At 33.1% G+C, this 27,782-nt stretch overlaps 1 protein-coding gene across 3 annotated transcripts in view; it reads right to left on the reverse strand.

Moving 5' to 3' along the window:
* LOC130358153 (zinc finger protein 436-like) overlaps nt 1–27,782 on the reverse strand; it is a 334,942-nt gene that overhangs the window by 196,005 nt on the left and 111,155 nt on the right. For 2 of the 3 annotated variants that reach the window (XM_056560992.1, XM_056560991.1), the window contains 3 exons: nt 1,518–1,612; nt 1,240–1,410; nt 1,036–1,162 (listed from right to left, as the gene is read on the reverse strand). In XM_056560992.1, coding sequence (XP_056416967.1) covers nt 1,036–1,162; nt 1,240–1,410; nt 1,518–1,612 — 393 coding nt within the window. Of the gene's footprint in view, nt 1–1,035; nt 1,163–1,239; nt 1,411–1,517; nt 1,613–1,729; nt 1,860–2,768; nt 2,925–3,029; nt 3,167–20,873; nt 21,277–27,782 lie in introns of those variants that run through there. The other variant, XM_056560993.1, reaches the window with a different exon arrangement.

The raw sequence follows: 27,782 nt of genomic DNA on the forward strand, positions 1-27,782 counted from the left end.
CAGAGCCCTGCAAAATGACCTCCAGCAGGCCACAAATGTGCATGTGTCCACTCAAACGGTCAGAAACAGACTCCATGAGGGTGGTATGAGGGCCCGACGTCCACAGGTGGGGGTTGTGCTCACAGCCCAACACCGTGCAGGACATTTGGCATTTGCCAGAGAACACAAAGATTGGCAAATTCCCCACTGGCGCCCTGTGCTCTTCACAGGTGAAAGCAGGTTCACACTGAGAACATGTGACAGACGTGACAGAGTCTGGAGATGCCGTGGAGAACGTTCTGCTGCCTGCAACATCCTCCAGCATGACCGGTTTGGCGGTGGGTCAGTAATGTTGTGGGGTGGCATTTCTTTGGGGGCCGCACAGCCCTCCATGTGCTTGCCAGAGGTAGCCTGACTGCCATTAGGTACCGAGATGAGATCCTCAGACCCCTTGTGAGACCATATGCTGGTGCGGTTGGCCCTGGGTTCCTCCTAATACAAGACAATGCTAGACCTCATGTGGCTGGAGTGTGTCAGCAGTTCCTGCGAGAGGAAGGCATTGATGCTATGGACTGGCCGCCCGTTCCCCTGAATCCGATTGAGCACATCTGGGACGTCTCGCTCCATCCACCACAGACTGTCCAGGAGTTGGCGGATGCTTTAGTCAGGAGACCATTCTCCAGCTCATCAGGAGCATGCCCAGGCGTTGTAGGGAGGTCATACGGGCACGTGGAGGCCACACACACTACTGAGCCTCATTGGGACTTGTATTAAGGACATTACATAAAGTTGGATCACCCTGTAGTGGGGTTTTCCACTGTGATTTTGAGTGTGACTCCATATCCAGACCTCCAGGGGTTCATACATTTCATTTCCATTGAAAATTTTTGTGTGATTTTGTTGTCAGCGCATTCAGCTATGTAAAGATGAAAGTATTTCATACGATTAGTTCATTCATTCAGATCTACGATGTGTTATCTTAGTGTACCCTTTGGTTTTTGGAGCAGTGTGTTTCTAGGTAATGAGAGTGATATCTATATATAAGTCTCTTCTTACCTTGTGATGTTGGGGTCCGGTGATCCCCCATCATGACTATGTCCTGGTACAGATCCTTGTGTCCTTCTATATACTCCCACTCCTCCATGGAGAAATAGACAGTGACGTCCTGACACCTTATAGGAACCTGACACACACAATGATACAGTCATCAGCAGAGCCCTCCCTTATTGTATAATGTCCCAGCATTCCCAGCAGTGTCACCTCTCCAGTCAGCAGCTCAGTCATCCTGGTGGTCAGTTCTAGGATCTTCTGCTCATGTATCAGTGAATGAGGTGGAGGATCCTCGGGGGTGGGGCTCTGGGTGGTGCCCGATCCTCCTGACACACGGGGGGTCACACACTCACCAGACCACTTCTTCACTACTGTGTAATCCTGTGTATGGTGAGACACTGATCACTAAAGACATTCTAAGAATCCGCCACCTTTCCAGTCATTTCCGGGGATTATTTCTAGGGATAAGACGTCATGTGACCTCTCACCTCTCCGGTTATCAGGTGGATTATCTCTAGGGTGAGGTGTAATATCCTGGCAGCCATGTGCTTTCTGGCCTTCTCCATCCTTGTTGGGTCTATATCTATAGGAAATATACAGAGTGACTGAATACATTGTGTATATGTGATGATCACATGATGGGGGGTCTAGGGGACCCTCACCCCTGGTCTCCTCTACAATCAGGAAGGTCTCCTCTTACCCAGTGGTGATGTTGGGGGCCGGTGATCCCCCATCATGACTATGTCCTGGTACAGATCCTTGTGTCCTTCTATATACTCCCACTCCTCCATGGAGAAATAGACAGTGACGTCCTGACACCTTATAGGAACCTGACACACACAATGATACAGTCATCAGCAGAGCCCTCCCTTATTGTATAATGTCCCAGCATTCCCAGCAGTGTCACCTCTCCAGTCAGCAGCCTACCCCTCCCTCCTGACACCTCCAGCAGTGCTCTCCTCTCCAGTCATCAGCCTGCCCCTCCCTCCTGACACCCCCAGCAGTGCTCACCTCTCCAGTCATCAGTCTGCCCCTCCCTCCTGACACCTCCAGCAGTGCTCACCTCTCCAGTCATCAGCCTGCCCCTCCCTCCTGACACCTCCAGCAGTGCTCACCTCTCCAGTCATCAGCCTGCCCCTCCCTCCTGACACCTCCAGCAGTGCTCACCTCTCCAGTCATCAGCCTGCCCCTCCCTCCTGACACCTCCAGCAGTGCTCACCTCTCCAGTCATCAGCCTGCCCCTCCTTCCTGACACCCCCAGCAGTGCTCACCTCTCCAGTCATCAGCCTGCCCCTCCCTCCTGACACCCCCAGCAGTGCTCACCTCTCCAGTCATCAGCCTGCCCCTCCCTCCTGACACCTCCAGCAGTGCTCACCTCTCCAGTCATCAGCCTGCCCCTCCCTCCTGACACCCCCAGCAGTGCTCACCTCTCCAGTCATCAGCCTGCCCCTCCCTCCTGACACCTCCAGCAGTGCTCACCTCTCCAGTAATCAGCCTGCCCCTCCCTCCTGACACCCCCAGCAGTGCTCACCTCTCCAGTCATCAGCCTGCCCCTCCCTCCTGACACCCCCAGCAGTGCTCAACTCACCAGTCATCAGCCTGCCCCTCCCTCCTGACACCTCCAGCAGTGCTCACCTCTCCAGTCATCAGCCTGCCCCTCCCTCCTGACACCTCCAGCAGTGCTCACCTCTCCAGTCATCAGCCTACCCCTCCCTCCTGACACCTCCAGCAGTGCTCACCTCTCCAGTCAGCAGGTCGGCCATCTTGTTGATGAGTTCCAGGATCTCCTGATGACTGTTTCCCTTATGTATCAGTGAGTGAGGTGGAGGCAGCGATATAGGAACCTGCTCCCTGCTCCATCCTTCCCCCTCTTCTGTCTTCACTACCATGTAATCCTGTGTATGGAGGAGACATTGATGTCACTTTATCCCTTCACCTCTCCAGCCATGTCCATGGTTTAGAGATAGAAGAGACGGGACATGATCTCCAGAATCCCTCACCTCTCCGCTCAGCAGGGACATGATCTCTAGGGCCACGTGTAATATTCTCTCCTCCATCACATCCAGGTCCTTCTCCATCCTTAGGGGGCAGTCAGGAGAAGAAAGGGAGACCCCCGACCACTAATGGAGACCTCCCCCTGGAGAGTGTATAGAAAGACAATATAGATCTATACACTATATATATAATACACACTATAGATCTATACACTATATATAGATATATATTTTACACACACTATAGATCTATACACTATATTTCCTGGTCGTCCTATGGGGGCACAATGGGTTAAAAGGATTTTCCTGTCACGGAATAGAAGAAACATACAGCAATACATGCAGGATGCAAGTACCCAATTAAATAATGAACATAATTAATTTCACTAATCCACAGATGGACACTACGTATAAAACCCCCCACAAACCAAACACACATGTATTTATTTTCTTCTAGGTTAGAAGAACTGGATGCAAGGGCTCCATACCTCAGGCTTCTGGCATCCCTGGAGCAAGTAAACCATTACAGTGCTGTATACCGGGGGCTTCCCTGGTCCCTCGGCTACTTTCCAATGCTGGTCTGACCGGGGGCTTCCCCAGGGTACCAGCGTGTCCGCTGCAGGGCCGGTCACTCGCTGAAGTGCTGAAGTACCGAAGTCGCGATTCGGACAGCGGTACGGTAAGTCCCCATAGGGGATTTTCGCGCGGTGCCGCATGTGGGGAGTATCTATTGCCGGGTGTACCAAGGTGGCGCAGGTTGTAGCTGGTGCGCAGCCGCAAGGTCAGCCCATGCGCAATGAACCCGGATGCCGTGCGCCGCAAAATTGCGATGTCCCCGGATCTATTTAAATGCCGGGGCTGCCACTGGGAGCCTGCGTTTTGCCTAGGCAGCAAGTCTCTCAGCTGGCAGAGGTAGGATTAGGTCTCACAGCCCCCTAATTTAATTCTGGGGCACAAAGACTTATATATTGTCTCTTTCTCCTCAGATGTCTCCTCCTGGAGGAAAAAGATCTAAGAAATCTAGACATCGCTCCTGAAAAAGTGTAACCAGCCCCTATCTGATGATTGGAATGGTGATATATGTAATGTTTGTACTACACCAGCACATTCCTCCTCCATGGAGCCAGATGCCTTCTTAGGCTGGCTAAAGACTGAGCTAAGCTCCACCTTTTCAGAGATGAAATCGGCCTGTAGGGGTGAGGAGAAGAAGCGAATAAGTACTCAGAAAAATGTTTCCCCGGCTTCATCCTCATCCTCTCGGGAGGATTCTGATAGTACTGAAAGTGTGAGGATGGAAGAAGGAGAAATATCCTGAATAAAGACAAACTTCAGAACCTGTTAGTGGCAGTTAAAGATACCCTAGAATGTGATGACGATGTGTCCTCTAAATTACAGAGGGACCAGTTGTTCTACTTCCCTCCCTCTCGGGATAGGCTGCTCCCTACCCACCCACTACTGAAAGATTGGTTCCGGAGGGACTGGTCTAGGCCAGAAAAGAAAACTGACCCCGGAGCCAGATTACGTTCTACCTATAAAAGGTATCTCCCACTGCGTATCAGGAGTGGGAAAATCCACCCAAGGTGGATTTGGCGGCTGCACGCCTGGCAAAAAGGGCAATTTTTCCATCAGAAGAGTCAACTATGCTCTCAGACCCCATGAGAGGAAGACTGATATGCTATGTAAAAAATATTATGGAGCAGCGGCCGCTGCATCTAAAGTGGCATCAGCCTCCGTGCCTGTAGCAAGAGCCTTGAGAATCTGGCTGTCGGAGCTGTCTAGAGACATTGAAGAGGGGGTGTCGCGTAAGGTTTTATTGAAGAACCTATCGATGATGAAATCAGCGTCAGAGTTTCTCTGTGATGCACCCTTAGATGTCTTGAAGTTCTCATCAAGATCTTTAGCCTTGTCTAATGCGGCCAGGAGACCCTTATGGATAAAGAATTGGGGAGGTGATATTTCATCTAAAAATAATTGTGTCTCTACCTTTTCACCCCTCATCTATATTTGGACCTCAGTTGAAGGGAATCCTCAAAGCTCTCAGTAAGGATAAAGGTGAAAGCTTCCCTTTTCGCTGGAAAACACCGGGTTAATATGGTACCACCCATTACAGAAGCCCGTTCAGAAAAAGAGGTAATTTTCGTCAGGACTCAAGGCGTCAATACAGAAAAAAGCAGGATCCCTCCACTTTTAAGAAAAAGCCATTTCCTGCCAAAGGAAAGGACCAATGACGCCTTGCTCCCGGGGTTGCCGGTAGGAGCAAGACTCCAAGCTTTTGCAAATACTTGGTCAAAAACCTCTACGGATGCTTGGGTCTCGGATACAATAAGAAGAGGTTACTCTCTCGAGTTGAGAAGCATACCACCAGACAGATTCATGACCAACAGAGCCTCAGTGGTAGTTTCGGATCTGATTAATCTTTTTCTCCAGAAACATGCGCTGGAAGAAGTTCTAGACGCAGAGAAAGGGGAAGGGTTCTTCTCTCCAGTATTTGCGGTGCCGAAGTCAGGAGGAGACTGGAGGCTGGTAGTAGACCTTTCACTACTAAACCGGTTTTTCGTCAAAAGAAAATTCAAAATGGAATCCATAAAATCAGCAGTGTTAGACATCACAGAAGGGGATTTCATGGCATCCCTGGACTTACAGGATGCCTACCTACACATCCCAGTGCGACCAGCCCACAGAATATTTCTTCGAGTGGCCATAAAACATCATCGGACGATTCATCACTACCAATTTACGTGTATCCCGTTCGGCATAACATCTGCACCGAGGGGTTTACAAAGATAGTGGTCGTATTGGTGGCTCATCTACGACTACTAGGCATTCACATAACACCATATCTGGACGACTGGTTGTTCAAAGCGAACTCTCAACATCGTCTGACCCAACATCTCCAAGTGGCTATAAAAGTACTACAGGACCACGGTTTTTTGATAAACTTAAAAAAATCCCACTTGTCACTAACAAGTAGAATCTCATATGTAGGCTTTGTGATAGACTCCTCCCGCATGAGAATCTTTCAATCAGAGGAAAGGAAAAGCATCATCATTCAGAACCTCCAGTATTGTTCTCTCTCCCGAGCAGGTCCCCCGCTGGCAATAGACGGTCTGACGATATCCTGGAGAAGTTTGTATATGCCTTTCCCCGTTGCCACTGGTTCCCAGAATGTTGAGGAAGATTGTGGACGACCAAGCCCGAGCCATTGTCATCCTTCCATTTTGGCCATGCCAGACTTGGTTTCAACTCTTGTGGGAAGCATCGAAAGGAGACTTCTTCAAGCTGCCGGTATCGAGACATCTCCTTCTGCAAGCAGGTCCGTTTCATCCAGATCCAGGCAGCCTGAGCTTGACAACCTGGAACTTGAACACCAGAACCTAAACAACCAAAGCTTCGCGGAAGGTGTGGTGAATACTCTCTTGGCCTCCAGGAAACCATCTACTATGAAGGTTTATGCCCGTATATGGCATCTCTATGCAAGCTGGTGTTCAAGGAAGAACAAAGATCCGGAACTCACGCCTTCTTTGCTGCTCTTCCTGCAAGAGGGGTTTGATAAGGGACTCAAACCCAATACCCTAAAAGTCCAAGTGACGGCCATTAATGCTCACCTGAATGGTCTATTTTCAAGATCGTCGGTAGTTACAAGATTTTTCAAAGCTTTAAGAAGACTACGTCCACCTTACTCTCATCCCTTACCATCTTGGGACCTGCCTCTAGTACTGAGAAGGCTGTGTATGGATCCGTTGGAGCCGCTAGAATCTACATCTCTAAAGTGGCTTTCTCTTAAGACACTCTTTTTAGTCGCAATTTCATCTGCCAGACGTATTGGGGAATTACAGGCATTGTCCTGTAAGGAACCTTACCTCAGGATACTGCCCAATGCAGTTATATTCAGAACTATGCCAGAGTTTCTCCCTAAAGTTCCATCTGCACAGAACCTTAACCAAGAATTGGTACTGCCGGTCCTCAACGCTGAGCGGAATAATCTTCATCTTTTGGATATCAGAAGATCGGTGCTCTCATATTTGGAAAGAACAGCATCTTTTAGAACATTTAGAACATAAATCAAGATGGTGTATCTATATACTCATGTTTTATCTATATCTTTGTCCTGACAGTGTGCTGCTGTATTCTCCTTTCTCTTGAGAAAGGCTCACTTTTAGCCGAAACGTTGCTGTTATTGATGCAATAAACATCAGTTTGCTACTATACTGGACCTGGCGATTGCTGCTGTTTCCTTTGGAGAGAGTGTGAAGTGTGCCCGTCTTTGGCGTTCGGGTGGATTACGGGCACATCCCCAGTGGTCATCCAGTGCTGGCTCCCTTTGTGTTTCTACTCCTGTTGCTGTATATTTAGCCCAGCAGCCTGCACCTGTAAGCCAGGTCCGTATAATAGTTTGGAATCAATAGTGCTGGCCAACTTATTCTTTGTTTGTATTACACATATGGGGGAGTGGCTACCTCCATGTTGATTCTTGCACCCCACCCACCTCTATCAGGTGTATATAAGGTGATTTGAATGTTCCAGATCCTGCAATGCCTGCTGATCTATTCACAGTGTAGGGTCCGTCCCAATGAGATCACCTTACCGTGGTGGGACAGTCCAAGCTATTTGGCCGCCAAAATGCAAGCTAAGTATCTCACTATTTCATTACTGCACCACAGCTGAATAGCTTTTCATGTTGTATCTATATACTCATGTTTTATCTATATCTTTGTGCTAGCAGTGTGCTGCTGTATTCTCCTCTTGCTGTATATATATTAAACACTATATATATATATATATATATATTACACACTATAGATCTATACACTATATATATAATACACACTATAGATCTATACACTATATATATAATACACACTATAGATCTATACACTATATATATATATACATACACACACACTATAGATCTATACTATATATAATACACACTATATATCTATACACTATATATATATATATATATATATATATATATATATATATTAAACACTATAGATCTATACACTATATATATATATATATATATATATATATATATATAACACTGTATATCTATACACAATATATATATATAATACACACTATAGATCTATACACTATATATATATAATACACACTATAGATCTATACACTATATACATATTACACACTATAGATCTATACACTATATACATATATAATACACACTATAGATCTATACACTATATATATATATATAATACACACTATAGATCTATACACTATATATATATATATATATAATACACACTATAGATCTATACACTATATATATATATATATATATATATATATATATATATATATATAATACACACTATAGATCTATACACTATATATATATATATATATATATATATATATATATAATACACACTATAGATCTATACACTATATATATAATACACACTATAGATCTATACACTATATATATAATACACACTATAGATCTATACACTATATATATATATAATACACACTATAGATCTATACACTATATATATATATAATACACACTATAGATCTATACACTATATATATATAATACACACTATAGATCTATACACTATATATATAATACACACTATAGATCTATACACTATATATATAATACACACTATAGATCTATACACTATATATATAATACACACTATAGATCTATACACTATATATATAATACACACTATAGATCTATACACTATATATATATAATACACACTATAGATCTATACACTATATATATATAATACACACTATAGATCTATACACTATATATATATAATACACACTATAGATCTATACACTATATATATATAATACACACTATAGATCTATACACTATATATATATAATACACACTATAGATCTATACACTATATATATATATAATACACACTATAGATCTATACACTATATATATATATAATACACACTATAGATCTATACACTATATATAAATATATAATACACACTATAGATCTATACACTATATATAAATATATAATACACACTATAGATCTATACACTATATATATAATACACACTATAGATCTATACACTATATATATATATATATAATACACACTATAGATCTATACACTATATATATCTAATACACACTATAGATCTATACACTATATATATATAATACACACTATAGATCTATACACTATATATATATATAATACACACTATAGATCTATACACTATATATATATATAATACACACTATAGATCTATACACTATATATATATATAATACACACTATAGATCTATACACTATATATAAATATATAATACACACTATAGATCTATACACTATATATAAATATATAATACACACTATAGATCTATACACTATATATATATAATACACACTATAGATCTATACACTATATATATATATATATAATACACACTATAGATCTATACACTATATATATATAATACACACTATAGATCTATACACTATATATATATATAATACACACTATAGATCTATACACTATATATATATATAATACACACTATAGATCTATACACTATATATATATATATAATACACACTATATATCTATACACTATATATATATATATATAATACACACTATAGATCTATACACTATATATATATAATACACACTATAGATCTATACACTATATATATATATATATATAATACACACTATAGATCTATACACTATATATATATATATAATACACACTATAGATCTATACACTATATATATAATACACACTATAGATCTATACACTATATATATAATACACACTATAGATCTATACACTATATATATATATAATACACACTATAGATCTATACACTATATATATAATACACACTATAGATCTATACACTATATATATAATACACACTATAGATCTATACACTTATATATATATAATACACACTATAGATCTATACACTATATATATATAATACACACTATAGATCTATACACTATATATATATATATATATAATACACACTATAGATCTATACACTATATATATATAATACACACTATAGATCTATACACTATATATACATATAATACACACTATAGATCTATACACTATATATATATATAATATATATATAATAATACACACTATAGATCTATACACTATATATATATATAATACACACTATAGATCTATACACTATATATATATATATAATACACACTATAGATCTATACACTATATATATATATATATAATACACACTATAGATCTATACACTATATATATATATATAATACACACTATAGATCTATACACTATATATATATATATATAATACACACTATAGATCTATACACTATATATATATAATACACACTATAGATCTATACACTATATATATATAATACACACTATAGATCTATACACTATATATATATATAATACACACTATAGATCTATACACTATATATATATACACACTATAGATCTATACACTATATATATATACACTATAGATCTATACTATATATAATACACACTATAGATCTATACACTATATATATATAATACACACTATAGATCTATACACTATATACTAATATAATACACACTATAGATCTATACACTATATATATATATATATATATAATACACACTATAGATCTATACACTATATATATATATAATACACACTATAGATCTATACACTATACATATAACACACACTATAGATCTATACACTATATACATATAATACACACTATAGATCTATACACTATATACATATAATAATACACACTATAGATCTATACACTATATACATATATATATATATATATTACACACTATAGATCTATACACTTATATATATAATACACACTATAGATCTATACACTATATATATATATATATATATATAATACACACTATAGATCTATACACTATATATATATATAATACACTATAGATCTATACACTATATATATATATATAATACACACTATAGATCTATACACTATATATATAATATAATACACACTATAGATCTATACACTATATATATATAATACACACTATAGATCTATACACTATATATATATAATACACACTATAGATCTATACACTATATATATATATATAATACACACTATAGATCTATACACTATATATAATACACACTATAGATCTATACACTATATATATATAATACACACTATAGATCTATACACTATATATATAATACACACTATAGATCTATACACTATATATATAATACACACTATAGATCTATACACTATATACAAATATAATACACACTATAGATCTATACACTATATATATATATATATAATACACACTATAGATCTATACACTATATATATATATATATAATACACACTATAGATCTATACACTATATACATATAACACACACTATAGATCTATACACTATATACATATATAATACACACTATAGATCTATACACTATATACATATATAATACACACTATAGATCTATACACTATATACACATATATATATATTACACACTATAGATCTATACACTATATATATATAATACACACTATAGATCTATACACTATATATATATAATACACACTATAGATCTATACACTATATATAATACACACTATAGATCTATACACTATATATAATACACACTATAGATCTATATATATATATAATACACACTATAGATCTATACACTATATATAATATATATAATACACACTATAGATCTATATACTATATATATATATATATAATACACACTATAGATCTATACACTATATATATATATATAATACACACTATAGATCTATACACTATATATATATATAATACACACTATAGATCTATACACTATATATATATAATACACACTATAGATCTATACACTATATATATATAATACACACTATAGATCTATACACTATATATATATAATACACACTATAGATCTATACACTATATATATATAATACACACTATAGATCTATACACCTATATATATATATATATAATACACACTATAGATCTATACACTATATATATAATACACACTATAGATCTATACACTATATATATATAATACACACTATAGATCTATACACTATATATATATATATATAATACACACTATAGATCTATACACTATATATATATATATATAATACACACTATAGATCTATACACTATATATATATATATATAATACACACTATAGATCTATACACTATATATATATAATACACACTATAGATCTATACACTACATATATATATATAATACACACTATAGATCTATACACTATATATATATAATACACACTATAGATCTATACACTATATATATATAATACACACTATAGATCTATACACTATATATATATAATACACACTATAGATCTATACACTATATATATATAATACACACTATAGATCTATACACTATATATATATATATAATACACACTATAGATCTATACACTATATATATATAATACACACTATAGATCTATACACTATATATATATATAATACACACTATAGCTCTATACACTATATATATATAATACACACTATAGCTCTATACACTATATATATATAATACACACTATAGCTCTATACACTATATATATATATATATAATACACACTATAGATCTATACACTATATATATATAATACACACTATAGATCTATACACTATATATATATATATATATAATACACACTATAGATCTATACACTATATATATATAATACACACTATAGATCTATACACTATATATATATATATATAATACACACTATAGATCTATACACTATATATATATAATACACACTATAGATCTATACACTATATATATATATATATATTACACACTATAGATCTATACACTATATATATATATATATAATACACACTATAGATCTATACACTATATATATATATATATATATAATACACACTATAGATCTATACACTATATATATATATATATATATAATACACACTATAGATCTATACACTATATATATATAATACACACTATAGATCTATACACTATATATATATAATACACACTATAGATCTATACACTATATATATATATAATACACACTATAGATCTATACACTATATATATATATATATAATACACACTATAGATCTATACACTATATATATATAATACACACTATAGATCTATACACTATATATATATAATACACACTATAGATCTATACACTATATATATATAATACACACTATAGATCTATACACTATATATATATATAATACACACTATAGATCTATACACTATATATATAATACACACTATAGATCTATACACTATATATATAATACACACTATAGATCTATACACTATATATATATATAATACACACTATAGATCTATACACTATATATATATATATATATAATACACACTATAGATCTATACACTATATATATATATAATACACACTATAGATCTATACACTATATATATAATACACACTATAGAACTATACACTATATATATATATAATACACACTATAGATCTATACACTATAATATATATATAATACACACTATAGATCTATACACTATATATATATATATATATAATACACACTATAGATCTATACACTATATATATATATATATAATACACACTATAGATCTATACACTATATATATATATATAATACACACTATAGATCTATACACTATATATATAATACACACTATAGATCTATACACTATATATATATATATATATAATACACACTATAGATCTATACACTATATATATATAATACACACTATAGATCTATACACTATATATATATATATATATAATACACACTATAGATCTATACACTATATATATATAATACACACTATAGATCTATACACTATATATATATATAATACACACTATAGATCTATACACTATATATATATATATATATATAATACACACTATAGATCTATACACTATATATATATATAATACACACTATAGATCTATACACTATATATATATATATATATATAATACACACTATAGATCTATACACTATATATATATAATACACACTATAGATCTATACACTATATATATATAATACACACTATAGATCTATACACTATATATATATATATAATACACACTATAAATCTATACACTATATATATATATATATAATACACACTATAGATCTATACACTATATATATATAATACACACTATAGATCTATACACTATATATATAATACACACTATAGATCTATACACTATATATATAATTACACACTATAGATCTATACACTATATACAAATATAATACACACTATAGATCTATACACTACTATATATATATATATATATAATACACACTATAGATCTATACACTATATATATATATAATACACACTATAGATCTATACACTATATACATATAACACACACTATAGATCTATACACTATATATATATATAATACACACTATAGATCTATACACTATATACATATATAATACACACTATAGATCTATACACTATATACACATATATATATATATATATATTACACACTATAGATCTATACACTATATATATATAATACACACTATAGATCTATACACTATATATATATATATATATATAATACACACTATAGATCTATACACTATATATATATATATAATACACACTATAGATCTATACACTATATATATATATATATATAATACACACTATAGATCTATACACTATATATATATAATACACACTATAGATCTATACACTATATATATATAATACACACTATAGATCTATACACTATATATATATATATAATACACACTATAGATCTATACACTATATATAATACACACTATAGATCTATACACTATATATATATAATACACACTATAGATCTATACACTATATATATAATACACACTATAGATCTATACACTATATATATAATACACACTATAGATCTATACACTATATACAAATATAATACACACTATAGATCTATACACTATATATATATATATATAATACACACTATAGATCTATACACTATATATATATATATATAATACACACTATAGATCTATACACTATATACATATAACACACACTATAGATCTATACACTATATACATATATAATACACACTATAGATCTATACACTATATACATATATAATACACACTATAGATCTATACACTATATACACATATATATATATTACACACTATAGATCTATACACTATATATATATAATACACACTATAGATCTATACACTATATATATATAATACACACTATAGATCTATACACTATATATAATACACACTATAGATCTATACACTATATATAATACACACTATAGATCTATACACTATATATATATATATAATACACACTATAGATCTATACACTATATATATATATATATAATACACACTATAGATCTATACACTATATATATATAATACACACTATAGATCTATACACTATATATATATAATACACACTATAGATCTATACACTATATATATATATATATATAATACACACTATAGATCTATACACTATATATATATATAATACACACTATAGATCTATACACTATATATATATATAATACACACTATAGATCTATACACTATATATATATATAATACACACTATAGATCTATACACTATATATATATAATACACACTATAGATCTATACACTATATATATATATATATATAATACACACTATAGATCTATACACTATATATATATATAATACACACTATAGATCTATACACTATATATATATATATATATATAATACACACTATAGATCTATACACTATATATATATATATATATAATACACACTATAGATCTATACACTATATATATATATATATATATATAATACACACTATAGATCTATACACTATATATATATATAATACACATTATAGATCTATACACTATATATATATATATATATATATATATATATATATATATAATACACACTATAGATCTATACACTACATATATATATATAATACACACTATAGATCTATACACTATATATATATAATACACACTATAGATCTATACACTATATATATATAATACACACTATAGATCTATACACTATATATATATAATACACACTATAGATCTATACACTATATATATATAATACACACTATAGATCTATACACTATATATATATATATAATACACACTATAGATCTATACACTATATATATATAATACACACTATAGATCTATACACTATATATATATATAATACACACTATAGCTCTATACACTATATATATATAATACACACTATAGCTCTATACACTATATATATATAATACACACTATAGCTCTATACACTATATATATATATAATACACACTATAGATCTATACACTATATATATATAATACACACTATAGATCTATACACTATATATATATATATATAATACACACTATAGATCTATACACTATATATATATAATACACACTATAGATCTATACACTATATATATATATATATAATACACACTATAGATCTATACACTATATATATATAATACACACTATAGATCTATACACTATATATATATATATATATTACACACTATAGATCTATACACTATATATATATATATATAATACACACTATAGATCTATACACTATATATATATATATATAATACACACTATAGATCTATACACTATATATATATATATATATATAATACACACTATAGATCTATACACTATATATATATAATACACACTATAGATCTATACACTATATATATATAATACACACTATAGATCTATACACTATATATATATATAATACACACTATAGATCTATACACTATATATATATATATATATAATACACACTATAGATCTATACACTATATATATATAATACACACTATAGATCTATACACTATATATATATAATACACACTATAGATCTATACACTATATATATATAATACACACTATAGATCTATACACTATATATATATATAATACACACTATAGATCTATACACTATATATATAATACACACTATAGATCTATACACTATATATATAATACACACTATAGATCTATACACTATATATATATATATATAATACACACTATAGATCTATACACTATATATATATATAATACACACTATAGATCTATACACTATATATATATATATATATATAATACACACTATAGATCTATACACTATATATATATATAATACACACTATAGATCTATACACTATATATATATATATATATATATATAATACACACTATAGATCTATACACTATATATATATATATATATATAATACACACTATAGATCTATACACTATATATATAATACACACTATAGATCTATACACTATATATATATATAATACACACTATAGATCTATACACTATATATATATATATATATAATACACACTATAGATCTATACACTATATATATATATAATACACACTATAGATCTATACACTATATATATAATACACACTATAGAACTATACACTATATATATATATAATACACACTATAGATCTATACACTATATATATATATAATACACACTATAGATCTATACACTATATATATATAATACACACTATAGATCTATACACTATATATATATATATATATAATACACACTATAGATCTATACACTATATATATATATATAATACACACTATAGATCTATACACTATATATATATATAATACACACTATAGATCTATACACTATATATATATATATATATAATACACACTATAGATCTATACACTATATATATATAATACACACTATAGATCTATACACTATATATATATATATATATATAATACACACTATAGATCTATACACTATATATATATAATACACACTATAGATCTATACACTATATATATATATATATATAATACACACTATAGATCTATACACTATATATATATAATACACACTATAGATCTATACACTATATATATATAATACACACTATAGATCTATACACTATATATATATATATAATACACACTATAGATCTATACACTATATATATAATACACACTATAGATCTATACACTATATATATATAATACACACTATAGATCTATACACTATATATATATATATATATAATACACACTATAGATCTATACACTATATATATATAATACACACTATAGATCTATACACTATATATATATATATAATACACACTATATATCTATACACTATATATATATATAATACACACTATAGATCTATACACTATATATATAATACACACTATAGATCTATACACTATATATATATAATACACACTATAGATCTATACACTATATATATATATAATACACACTATAGATCTATACACTATATATATATATAATACACACTATAGATCTATACACTATATATATATATATATATATATAATACACACTATAGATCTATACACTATATATATATATAATACACACTATAGATCTATACACTATATATATATATATATAATACACACTATAGATCTATACACTATATATATATACACACACTATAGATCTATACACTATATATATATAATACACACTATAGATCTATACACTATATATATATATATATATATATAATACACACTATAGATCTATACACTATATATATATAATACACACTATAGATCTATACACTATATATATATATAATACACACTATAGATCTATACACTATATATATAATACAAACTATAGATCTATACACTATATATATATAATACACACTATAGATCTATACACTATATATATATAATACACACTATAGATCTATACATTATATATATATATATATAATACACACTATAGATCTATACACTATATATATATAATACACATTATAGATCTATACACTATATATATATAATACACACTATAGATCTATACACTATATATATATATATAATACACACTATAGATCTATACACTATATATATATATAATACACACTATAGATCTATACACTATATATATATATATATATAATACACACTATAGATCTATACACTATATATATATAATACACACTATAGATCTATACACTATATATATAATACACACTATAGATCTATACACTATATATATATATATAATACACACTATAGATCTATACACTATATATATATATATAATACACACTATAGATCTATACACTATATATATAATACACACTATAGATCTATACACTATATATATATATAATACACACTATAGATCTATACACTATATATATATATAATACACACTATAGATCTATACACTATATATATATATATAATACACACTATAGATCTATACACTATATATATAATACACACTATAGATCTATACACTATATATATATAATACACACTATAGATCTATACACTATATATATATATATAATACACACTATAGATCTATACACTATATATATATATAATACACACTATAGATCTATACACTATATATATATATATATATAATACACACTATAGATCTATACACTATATATATAATACACACTATAGATCTATACACTATATATATATATATATAATACACACTATAGATCTATACACTATATACATATATATAATACACACTATAGATCTATACACTATATATATATATAATACACACTATAGATCTATACACTATATATATAATACACACTATAGATCTATACACTATATATATATAATACACACTATAGATCTATACACTATATATATATAATACACACTATAGATCTATACACTATATATATATAATACACACTATAGATCTATACACTATATATATATATAATACACACTATAGATCTATACACTATATATATAATACACACTATAGATCTATACACTATATATATATATATAATACACACTATAGATCTATACACTATATATATATATAATACACACTATAGATCTATACACTATATATATAATACACACTATAGATCTATACACTATATATATATATAATACACACTATAGATCTATACACTATATATATATATAATACACACTATAGATCTATACACTATATATATATATATAATACACACTATAGATCTATACACTATATATATATATAATACACACTATAGATCTATACACTATATATATATATATAATACACACTATAGATCTATACACTATATATATATATATAATACACACTATAGATCTATACACTATATATATATATAATACACACACTATAGATCTATACACTATATATATATATAATACACACTATAGATCTATACACTATATATATAATACACACTATAGATCTATACACTATATATATATATATAATACACACTATAGATCTATACACTATATATATATAATACACACTATAGATCTATACACTATATATATAATACACACTATAGATCTATACACTATATATATATATAATACACACTATAGATCTATACACTATATATATATATAATACACACTATAGATCTATACACTATATATATAATACACACTATAGATCTATACACTATATATATATATATAATACACACTATAGATCTATACACTATATATATATATAATACACACTATAGATCTATATACTATATATATATATATAATACACACTATAGATCTATACACTATATATATATATATAATACAAGCACTCACCTCACTGTATTTCAGTTGTCCGGGTGGTATTGATGATGTCATGATCATGTGATCAGTCACATGGGTGGAAGGAGTCAGACTCCGGGCATCACAACAAAAGCTTCCAAAGGACCTTTGATGATGTCCGATCATGTGATCAGTCACATGGGTGGGAGGAGTCAGGCTTCCAGCTCTCTTACAACCTATTTATGTGAGAGAGAGAAAATCCCAGAAAAGAAGCCACACCCCCTAGTTACCGGTCCACACCCCCTGGTTACCGGAGGGAGGAGACAGGATACAGAGCGATCAAACTACCAACAATTGTCACCTGAACGCAGACTGAGGTATCAACAAAATCCTCTATATATTGTGTCCTAATAAAACCTAGACCCGATCCCTTCTCCCGTCAAAATTAAAAACGGACTTAAAAAAAAAAAAAACGACAATAACGGATGTTATCCGTTTGTATCCATTTGAATCTGTTTTTGTTTAGTTAATAAACAAAAAAAAGTTAAAACAGATCAAAAACGGATTGAAAAAAGGATGCAAACTGATGACATTAAAGTCTTATCCGTTTTCCATAGACTTCACGTTTTTGCTATCCAGTTCCCATATACGGTTTTCCTTCAAAAACCGTACAAAAACGTATTGAAATTCGGATGTATTGACTTAACATTGCAAACGCATCATACGGTTATGTCCGTTTGGCGACTTTTACGGTTGGGCCCGGTTTTTCAGTCGTGTTCGCAACCGGAGTATACAGCGTTTTTAGGTCCGGATGACCAACCGTAACCTAACCGGATACGTTTTTATTAACATGGAAGTCAATGAGAACCGGACTAAACCGTATGAGTGTACGGTTGCGTCCGTTTTTATTATTGCACATGCGCAATGCAAGCCGAAAACACCACCCACCTTCTACAATGTTCTTTCTGGAAAAACTTTATTTAAAAACAAGGCGAACATTGACAGACGTATACGTTTTTTTAGGGTGAAAACGGATACAACCGGATTAAACCGTACATCACGATTCAAACCGTATACAGGTTGATCTAGGTGCAAAAAAACGGAAATGAGTGCACGCACCCTAATGCAGAACTTGCAGTACCTACCTGTATTGTACGGAGGCGCTATCAGACAGTCAGTGCATGCACTTCAGTAGTACAGGTGTAAATGTCCATTCTGATTGGTCGGTTCTTCCGCCCATTGACACGTTTCACAGATCTGGACTGTCCGTACATTGTATGTTGAGTCTGGTTTCAAGTTACAATGGTCCAGAAAAGACCATTGTATGTTGAGACCATTGTAAGTTGAGGGATCACTGTATATAAGGGGCTCGTTGTCTCCTGTCACTCAGCGCTGTCCGTCATTCTCCTTGATAACTGGGATATGGATGAAGAGAAAAAACCTTTGCCAGCAGGCGCTCAGTAGCGTTGAGCACGAATATTCGTAATGCAAATTTTTATCGCGAATATCGGCACTTCGTGATTTCGCGAATATTTAGAATATAGTGCTACATATTCGGAATGACGAACATTCTATTTTTTTGTTTGTTTTTTTTCACATGCAAATTTTTATGTGTATTTGTATGCTAAGTTTTAATGCAAAATTTTTCATGCAAATTTTCACATGAAAAAAAAAAAGTTCGTGAACATAGCGAATATGCGAATTTCGCGAACATAGGACGAATAATTGTCAATATATTCGCAAAATATATCAAGTTCGAATATGGCCCCTGCCGCTCATCACTAGTGCTCAGAAGTCCATAGGAAGGTTTCACACTTGAGTCAGGTAAATAAACTACAGTGATCCCTCAACTTAAAATGGCCTCAACATACAATAGTTTCAACATACGATGGTCTTTTCTTGACATACATACATACAATGTACGGATCCCCCCATGCCCCCTGAGGAAGTTATTTTACAGCGAAACGATCGTTGGGGTTGGTATAGGTATGGTTTGGCGCCCCTTTGTGGTTATTTATTTCTAATCCTGCTCAGGTCTTCATTTGTACCATTTTTGTATGTAACCATACCTGTACCAACCCCAACGACCATTTCGCTGCAAAATAGCTTCCTCGGGGCGTCACCCCCCCTGAGGAAGCTATTTTACAGCGAAACGTTGGGGTTGGTATAGGTATGATTTGACACCCCTTTGTTGTTATTTATTTCTAATTCTGCCCCCTGAGGAAGTGATTTTACAGCGAAACGGTCGTTGGGGTTGGTATAGGTATGGTTTGACACCCCTTTGTTGTTATTTATTTCTAATTCTGCCCCCTGAGGAAGTGATTTTACAGCGAAACGGTCGTTGGGGTTGGTATAGGTATGGTTTGACACCCCTTTGTTGTTATTTATTTCTAATGCTACTCAGATCTTCATTTGTACCATTTTTGTATGTAACCATACCTATACCAACCCCAACAACCATTTCACTGTAAAAACGCTTCCTCAGGGGACATCACGCCCCCTGAGGGAGCGATTTTACAGCGAAACGGTCATTGGGGTTGGTATAGGTATGGTTTGACACCCCTTTGTTGTTATTTATTTCTAATTCTGCTCAGGTCTTCACTTGTACCATTTTTTGTATGTAACCATATCTATACCAACCCCAACGACCATTTTCTTTAAAATCGCTTCCTCAGGGGGCATCACGCCCCCTGAGGAAGCGATTTTACAGCGAAACGGTCATTGGGGTTGGTATAGGTATGATTTAGCACCCCTTTGTTGTTATTTATTTCTAATTCTGCCCCCTGAGGAAGCGATTTTACAGCGAAGCGGTCATTGGGGTTGGTATAGGTATGGTTTGACACCCCTTTGTTATTTATTTCTAATTCTGCTCAGGTCTTCACTTGTACCATTTTTTGTATGTAACCATACCTATACCAACCCCAACGACCGTTTCGCTGCTAAATCGCTTCCTCAGGGGGCGTCACTCGGGGTTGGGGTTGGTGTAGGTATGGTTTGGCACCGTTTTGTTGTTATTTATTTCTAATTCTGCTCAGGTCTTCATTTGTACCATTTTTGTATGTAACCATACCTATACCAACCCCAACGACCATTTCGCTGCAAAATAGCTTCCTCGGGGCGTCACTCCCCCTGAGGAAGCTATTTTACAGCGAAACGTTGGGGTTGGTATAGGTATGCTTTGACACCCCTTTGTTGTTATTTATTTCTAATTCTGCCCCCTGAGGAAGTGATTTTACAGCGAAACGGTCGTTGGGGTTGGTATAGGTATGGTTTGACACCCCTTTGTTGTTATTTATTTCTAATGCTACTCAGATCTTCATTTGTACCATTTTTGTATGTAACCATACCTATACCAACCCCAACAACCATTTCACTGTAAAAACGCTTCCTCAGGGGACATCACGCCCCCTGAGGGAGCGATTTTACAGCGAAACGGTCGTTGGGGTTGGTATAGGTATGGTTTGACACCCCTTTGTTGTTATTTATTTCTAATTCTGCTCAGGTCTTCACTTGTACCATTTTTTGTATGTAACCATACCTATACCAACCCCAACAACCATTTTGCTGCAAAATAGCTTCCTCGGGGCGTCACTCCCCCTGAGGAAGCGATTTTACAGTGAAACATTGGGATTGGTATAGGTATGGTTTGGCGCCCCTTTGTTGTTCTTTATTTCTAATTCTGCTCAGGTCTTCATTTGTACCATTTTTGTATGTAATCATACCTATACCAATCCCAACGACCATTTTCTTTAAAATCGCTTCCTCAGGGGGCATCACGCCCCCTGAGGAAGCGATTTTACAACAAAACGGTCATTGGGGTTCGTATAGGTATGATTTGGCACCCCTTTGTTGTTATTTATTTCTAATTCTGCCCCCTGAGGAAGCGATTTTACAGAAAAACAATCGTTGGGGTTGGTATAGGTATGGTTTGAGACCCCTTTATTGTTATTTATTTCTAATTCTGCTCAGGTCTTCACTTGTACCATTTTTTGTATGTAACCATACCTGTACCAACCCCAACGACCGTTTTGCTTTAAAATCGCGCCCCCTGAGGAAGCGATTTTACTGTGAAATGGTTGTTGGGGTTGGTATAGGTATGATTTGGCAGCCCTTTGTTGTTACTTATTTTCTAATTCTGCCCCCTGAGGAAGCGATTTTACAGCGAAACGGTCGTTGGGGTTGGTATAGGTATGGTTTGACACCCCTTTGTTGTTATTTATTTCTAATTCTGCTCGGGGTTTCATATGTACCATTTTTGTATGTAACCATACCTATACCAACCCCAACGACCATTTTGCTGTAAAATCGCTTCCTCGGGGCGTCACTCCCCCTGAGGAAGCGGTTTTACAGCGAAACGTTGGGGTTGGTATAGGTATGATTTGGCACCCCTTTGTTTTTATTTATTTCTAATTCTTCTCAGGTCTTCATTTGTACCATTTTTTGTATGTAACCATACCTATACCAACCCCAACGACCATTTTGCTGTAAAATCGCTTCCTCAGGGGGAGTGACGCCCCTGAGGAAGCGATTTTACAGTCAAACGGTCGTTGGGGTTGGTATAGATATGATTTGGCACCCTTTTGTTGTTATTTATTTCTAATTCTGCCCCCTGAGGAAGCGATTTTACAGTGAAACGGTCGTTGGGGTTGGTATAGGTATGGTTTGACACCCCTTTATTGTTATTTATTTCTAATTCTGCTCAGGTCTTCACTTGTACCATTTTTTGTATGTAACCATACCTGTACCAACCCCAACGACCGTTTTGCTTTAAAATCGCGCCCCCTGAGGAAGCGATTTTACTGTGAAATGGTTGTTGGGGTTGGTATAGGTATGATTTGGCAGCCCTTTGTTGTTACTTATTTTCTAATTCTGCCCCCTGAGGAAGCGATTTTACAGCGAAACGGTCGTTGGGGTTGGTATAGGTATGGTTTGACACCCCTTTGTTGTTATTTATTTCTAATTCTGCTCGGGGTTTCATATGTACCATTTTTGTATGTAACCATACCTATACCAACCCCAACGACCATTTTGCTGTAAAATCGCTTCCTCGGGGCGTCACTCCCCCTGAGGAAGCGGTTTTACAGCGAAACGTTGGGGTTGGTATAGGTATGATTTGGCACCCCTTTGTTTTTATTTATTTCTAATTCTGCTCAGGTCTTCATTTGTACCATTTTTTGTATGTAACCATACCTATACCAACCCCAACGACCATTTTGCTTTAAAATCGCTTCCTCAGGGGGAGTGACGCCCCTGAGGAAGCGATTTTACAGTCAAACGGTCGTTGGGGTTGGTATAGATATGATTTGGCACCCTTTTGTTGTTATTTATTTCTAATTCTGCCCCCTGAGGAAGCGATTTTACAGTGAAACGGTCGTTGGGGTTGGTATAGGTATGGTTTGACACCCCTTTATTGTTATTTATTTCTAATTCTGCTCAGGTCTTCACTTGTACCATTTTTTGTATGTAACCATACCTGTACCAACCCCAACGACCGTTTTGCTTTAAAATCGCGCCCCCTGAGGAAGCGATTTTACTGTGAAATGGTTGTTGGGGTTGGTATAGGTATGATTTGGCAGCCCTTTGTTGTTACTTATTTTCTAATTCTGCCCCCTGAGGAAGCGATTTTACAGCGAAACGGTCGTTGGGGTTGGTATAGGTATGGTTTGACACCCCTTTGTTGTTATTTATTTCTAATTCTGCTCGGGGTTTCATATGTACCATTTTTGTATGTAACCATACCTATACCAACCCCAACGACCATTTTGCTGTAAAATCGCTTCCTCGGGGCGTCACTCCCCCTGAGGAAGCGGTTTTACAGCGAAACGTTGGGGTTGGTATAGGTATGATTTGGCACCCCTTTGTTTTTATTTATTTCTAATTCTGCTCAGGTCTTCATTTGTACCATTTTTTGTATGTAACCATACCTATACCAACCCCAACGACCATTTTGCTGTAAAATCGCTTCCTCAGGGGGAGTGACGCCCCTGAGGAAGCGATTTTACAGTCAAATGGTCGTTGGGGTTGGTATAGATATGATTTGGCACCCTTTTGTTGTTATTTATTTCTAATTCTGCCCCCTGAGGAAGCGATTTTACAGTGAAACGGTCGTTGGGGTTGGTATAGGTATGGTTTGACACCCCTTTATTGTTATTTATTTCTAATTCTGCTCAGGTCTTCACTTGTACCATTTTTTGTATGTAACCATACCTGTACCAACCCCAACGACCGTTTTGCTTTAAAATCGCGCCCCCTGAGGAAGCGATTTTACTGTGAAATGGTTGTTGGGGTTGGTATAGGTATGATTTGGCAGCCCTTTGTTGTTACTTATTTTCTAATTCTGCCCCCTGAGGAAGCGATTTTACAGTGAAACGGTCGTTGGGGTTGGTATAGGTATGGTTTGGCACCCCTTTGTTGTTATTTATTTCAAATTCTGCTCAGGTCTTCATTTGTACCATTTTTGTATGTAACATACCTATACCAACCCCAACGACCATTTCGCTGTAAAAACGCTTCCTCAGGGGGCGTATCTGGTGCTGTTTTTTGTCTTATATGTATTTTTAAAGTGTTTTTTTTTATATATCTGTTTTGTGTCATTTAATAAAGTAGTACACTCATTTTGTTCATACTCGGTTGTGGTGCATCTTTGTAATTATAGGCGTATATAGTCATAAACATATCGCGGCGTCGGCTCCGACACCAAAATCTAATCCGAGGAGGTTGGGAGCCCTGTAAAAGAAAAAGTGGCCACGGGAAAGATGGACGAATTTCTTAAATCCGCTGCTATGACTACCAAGACCAGAGGGAGAAGCAGTAAGGATAAGTCTCCTAAAGGAATTCCGGATCCCCCAGCTGGCTCACGTTTTTCCATATTGGAAGTTGACGGGAAAAGAGGGAGCGGAGGAACCACAACTGACAAAGATGGGAACAAAATGTTCTGAACGCTTAGAGTCAGCGTCGGGAGCT

The sequence above is a fragment of the Hyla sarda genome, chromosome 2, assembly GCF_029499605.1.
Source record: "Hyla sarda isolate aHylSar1 chromosome 2, aHylSar1.hap1, whole genome shotgun sequence".
Lineage (NCBI taxonomy): Eukaryota > Metazoa > Chordata > Amphibia > Anura > Hylidae > Hyla > Hyla sarda.